This window comes from Pygoscelis adeliae, unplaced genomic scaffold (assembly GCF_000699105.1).
Source record: "Pygoscelis adeliae isolate BGI_AS28 unplaced genomic scaffold, ASM69910v1 Scaffold130, whole genome shotgun sequence".
NCBI classification, from domain to species: Eukaryota; Metazoa; Chordata; class Aves; order Sphenisciformes; family Spheniscidae; genus Pygoscelis; species Pygoscelis adeliae.
The window spans coordinates 3,022,868-3,027,674 of record NW_008824031.1 but is presented as its reverse complement, the minus strand read 5'-3'; the positions used below and the strand labels follow the sequence as shown (position 1 = coordinate 3,027,674).

The 4,807-nt window shown below is 38.6% G+C and overlaps 1 protein-coding gene across 1 annotated transcript in view; it reads right to left on the bottom strand.

Moving 5' to 3' along the window:
- Positions 1-210: 210 nt before the first annotated feature.
- CDC42BPB (CDC42 binding protein kinase beta (DMPK-like)) overlaps positions 211-4,807 on the bottom strand; it is a 134,208-nt gene continuing 129,611 nt past the window's right edge. Inside the window, exons 36-39 of the mRNA XM_009328392.1 lie at positions 4,677-4,715; positions 4,437-4,545; positions 4,274-4,344; positions 211-2,199 (exon numbers count right to left, since the gene is read on the bottom strand). Coding sequence (XP_009326667.1) covers positions 2,068-2,199; positions 4,274-4,344; positions 4,437-4,545; positions 4,677-4,715 — 351 coding nt within the window. The 3' untranslated portion in view covers positions 211-2,067. The remainder of the gene's footprint in view (positions 2,200-4,273; positions 4,345-4,436; positions 4,546-4,676; positions 4,716-4,807) is intronic.

Here is a 4,807-nt window from a genome sequence, read left to right as displayed (position 1 = left end):
CTTGAAATGTTCCTAAGTGTTTCTTTGGGACTACTGCTTTGACAAGTCAAAAGTCTTTGCTGTTTTATCACACTTAAGATGTCTGAACAGATCCGGCAGCCTCCTTACTATGCTTCAGCCATAAGGAAACAGTCATATAAATAATTTAAAAATGAATTAATAGGGCCAGCGACTCGATGAAATGACAACTCTAACACAAACCAAGGGCACAGAATTTCAACACTGTATTCCACCAAAAGGACTTCCATCGCTCCTGAACATGCATTTACATGCAGAAACACATACCTTTCGCGTAGCATTCAGGTATGGAGCTTCAAAGTATCTTTCAGTTTATGTAAAACGTCCATGTGAACAAAATGAATTTACCATGAAACTAAAGCAAATGACATGTGAAAACAGTCTACCACTGACAAGACAGACAACTATGAACTTTAAAACCTCCCTCTTCTGCTTTATTGACAGGTAAATTGTTCAAAAATGTTCTCACAATTCAATAATTACAAAGACTTAGACTTACATTAAAAAAGTAAAAACCAGAAAACCCCCAAAGCAGTAGTGTCCAGCTCTAACTGAGCCCCTTTATCAAGAATCTGAGAAAAAGAGCAAGTACTGTCGAACACTTAACGTAACAGGATTAAATGTTGACTAGAACACTCAGTTTAAACTAAAGATAAGTGCACGTCCTATACAGTGTTTCAGAAAAGAACATTAGCCATTGGTATATCATCAGCCCATTTAAACCAAATTTTAAATAAGTGACATCCAACTGTCATAAAATTGGCACAGAAGGCACACTAGTGTGACAATGACAAACTGGATATGCCAGCCACTGAATTAATTACAAGCTTTTAATGAAACATGGTCACAAATCTTTGATTACTAAATGTATAATACATGGAAGCATGAGATTAAATATACACGCAAAACATCACCACTGCACGTGGGCCATAGCAAAATATACAGGAGTGTGTTGTGCATTTTTCTACATGATCAATACTTGATTAATAATCATGGGGTCTTCATGCAGGTGAGGATACAATTAATGAGAAAAGCAGCACCCCCAGTTACACATCCTTCACGTTCCACTTTGGTAACCAATAAAATAGACTGATGTTTTAGTGCGATATAGTCCCTTAGATCAAGCAGACTTCGAGGGCAATGCGTCCACGAGAAGGCTTGCTAGCTAAACAATGTAGTGTGTCCTTCCACCAAAAAACCCAGGAGAAACAACTTCTCAGAAGGAGATAGGCAGGAACTAGGAGTAAAATTTTTTTCACAGCAGTAATTACCAGTATTTTAAAAGTCCTGACTAATGACTGATTGGTGAGGACTAAAAAGCAGGGTATGGGTAAAAGATAACTGGCAGTAGTCCTATATACAAGACTAAAAAGTTGGTAGAAAGATAGAAAGACAGTTATGCAGCTGTATATGTAACGGCTAAATGAATTAAAAGGCCACAAAACTATAACCAACTTTTATTTGACTTCCTGGTGATTCTATTGATGTTGGAAATGACCTACAGCTTCCTAGCATTCTCCTTAAGATTTAGGAAACAAACAGTTATGGGAAAAAGGGAAAAGTGTATTCATTTGAGGATGCAACTAGACCCGCTTGCATTTCCTATTTAGAGGTCCAAATTGTGTCTAAAAGGATTTCCTGCTAATGAGACATTACATCATTCTATAGAAAAATAATATTCCTGATATTGTAGCAACATTATCAGTATCTCTCTCTATTTCTTTTTCAGCATAAGAATAAGACTATTTACTGGTGGCCTTAAATGCTCCTATGCAATAAAACTGTGTCACAGCTGTGCAGAAAGGAATCAACCGTAACTGAGCAGTGAACAATTCTGCATAAAAAGCTCAATTGCTATTTAGTAAAGAATTTTCTTCATTTCAATAGTTTGTATCTACAATCTGGATATATAATCATTCTTGTACAACACTACAGTGTACAGAGATTCAGTGTCAGTCTTGGCACTAGCATCTGAGACAGCTTTGCCCTGCTCTTGAATACTCCATGGAGTAGTGGATGATCGAAGCCAGAATGGTGAGAGCGGTGGTGTTATGCGTCGCAGGTTGACTGGTCCAGTCCATCTAGCGTAAGCTGATTCCTATGAGGAGAGTTGGGACTTGGGGGACCACTTGGATTTGAGCTGTTGGATGGAGTAGAGTGTTTGGTGGAGTCTGAATCAGGCTGTTAACAAGAAACATTAAAAACAAAAAATTACGCTTACTTAAAATCAATTCTTTGCACTCAGAAGCTTTCAAAGGCACTCAAAAATTAGGGTGAGCCACACCTAAGAAGCAGTTTGTATTAGATTCATTTCATAGCTAAAAATTCATGCAAATACTTCCATTATTGTCAATAGGCTGTAGTGCAGTCCTGAAGGTGACCTTCTGACATAACAGGAATTATAGCAAAGTACGTGGAAATTGCTAAATCCCAGGCTCCTCTCTTTTAGCCATAGCAAAGCTTTCCTGATGGAACGCATCTATCTGCCCACTGCTGTTCTGGATTTACCAGCCTGTGTTTTTTAAGCAATTTTTATAGCCCAGGAGTAGATTTATCTGCCCATATAAACACGTAAACAATTACGGTCAAATCATCTTTGGTTTGGTGAGAAGGAAGGAAAAAAGCATATGAACTATTTACAAAACAGCAACAGCGACAAGCATGTGAAGTGCCTGACAAGAGAGTGAAGGTTGCCAAGTATCAGGCTGGAGATCTGGAAACAAAATATACTTACTGGAGACACCCTACATCAATATCTAATAAAGAGAGTCTATCCACAGTTATTTCCCCAGCATTAGATTGGTTGTTGGGTATTTGCATTCACAGACTGGTTTCACTTCAAGAGGATGGCTGGCAAGTTTCCCACTATTTGGTGAGTTACAGCTCTGAGCACTGCACACATTCACAGCTAATGAAATGCTGCACAGGAAAAGCTGGTACCATTGCAGCAAGTTATTTTCAAGAAAGGGAATATATATTTAGCAAATAGATTGAAAGGTAACATCCTTCAAGAAAGCTGTTCACAAGGTTTTGCACGGCTCAAACAATAATAAGATCACCTATTACAAGATTATCCTAACATGATCCAGTTCATGCTGTGATAAAGCCAAAAGCTATGGGAAAAATAGTGTGACGCCAAAAGGTGGTATTAGAGACGCCTTTTTCAAGTTTCAAACTACTACTTTTGTAATTTAAGAAGTCGTAAGAAATTGTAAGATTTACCAAAAAAGAAAACATTGTAAAAAACCTTAGAATCTACCCCTACTTGTGCCTACAAGCAGCAATTATCATTAGAGCATGGAACGTAATGGAATTTGGGAAGGACGCTGCAGAATAACTAAGTCAACAGACATAGTCCGTCATCAGCTCCTTTGAAAATCAAGACAATTTCAAAAATACCTGTGTTTAGAGATCCCATTTTCACATGCTTTTAATGGCTTACTCAAGGTGACAAAGGAAGTCAGAGCATGGCTGTGATCAGAACTCTGGACAAATGCTTTGACTTAGGAGGTACTAAGGCATCCTGCAAAGGTCTGGCTTCAGGAAAACACCCTTCAAAATCCAGAACATTATATGGACCTGTAGTTGGGTACCAAAAAGCACTAAAAAGATGCAAAGATCTGGATCTAGGAGTTTGCCTCCCAGTGATAATACCTAACACTTCCCTTGCACAGGCAGTGCTTGAGCAAAGCTTGGAAGAAGCTACACCCATAACAAATCAAGGAAACAAAAATCATACATCTTCTCTCCTTAAAGTCAGGGACACCAGGACATTTTCAGTTTGGTGACTACTGGCACATACTTTTACTCTCGCTGAAAGCAGTTTTACGTATTTTAAAATATGATTCCTTCTCAAGTTACATGACAAAAAGTCTCCTTAAGGCAGCACAGAAAATTACTTAACTAGTTGTATTACTTTGCTATTCTATGCTAATAGCCCAGAGAACATTTTTAGGAGCTTTGAGGACATTTCATCAATTAGTCAAATTTCCCTTGTCTACAAAGCTTAATCCAAGACATAATACTTCTTAAAATATCACCATAAAAAGATCTTTTCACAGCTTTGCTTTTGTGCTGGCTTATCTAACTTACAATCATGTATTACAGGCTGGAGAAAACATTTGTGGAAGGAAAACATCTCCATAAAGAACATGGTCTTTATGAAGAAGACCTCAGAAATTTAATTTATTGGAAAAAGAAAACAATCTATGGCAACAGGATATTGTCAGTCTCCATTTAATAAAAGCTACTTTACCTCTTTGTCAAACTCCTGGTCAGGATCGGACATACTTCGGGAAGGCATGGCTCCTCCCACATCACTGCCACCTGTAGAGAAAGAAGCAAAAAAGGCAGGTTTACACCTCTTGTTGAAGCCATAAATTACAGCTCAGAACTGACAAGCTTGCTTCCAGCCTTACTTGACGAGGGCCATGAAATATAGGTTTTGTTTCTCTGCTGCTGCTGCTGCCGTGAGAGGTTAGCTGTAGACGGACATGGCTTTTCATCCTGTGCAGCAGGTAGGACACTCTACAGTTGAAATGAAACACCTTGTTAGCCAGCAACAAAAGCTATCCAACTAGGAATTGTTACTCATGAAAACTTTACTGTGCTTTTGAAGCTATTACAACCCAGTGTTGGTAGAAAAACTCTGAACTTACTTGACCACATCCACATATTTTCAGTAACAGACAGAAACCCTGAGAAAGACAGAGAAAGAACTAAGCCCCATAGCAGCCACTGGAACCTGTCAGCCAGCAAACCCTCTATGAAGGGGCAGGGACTGCACCCA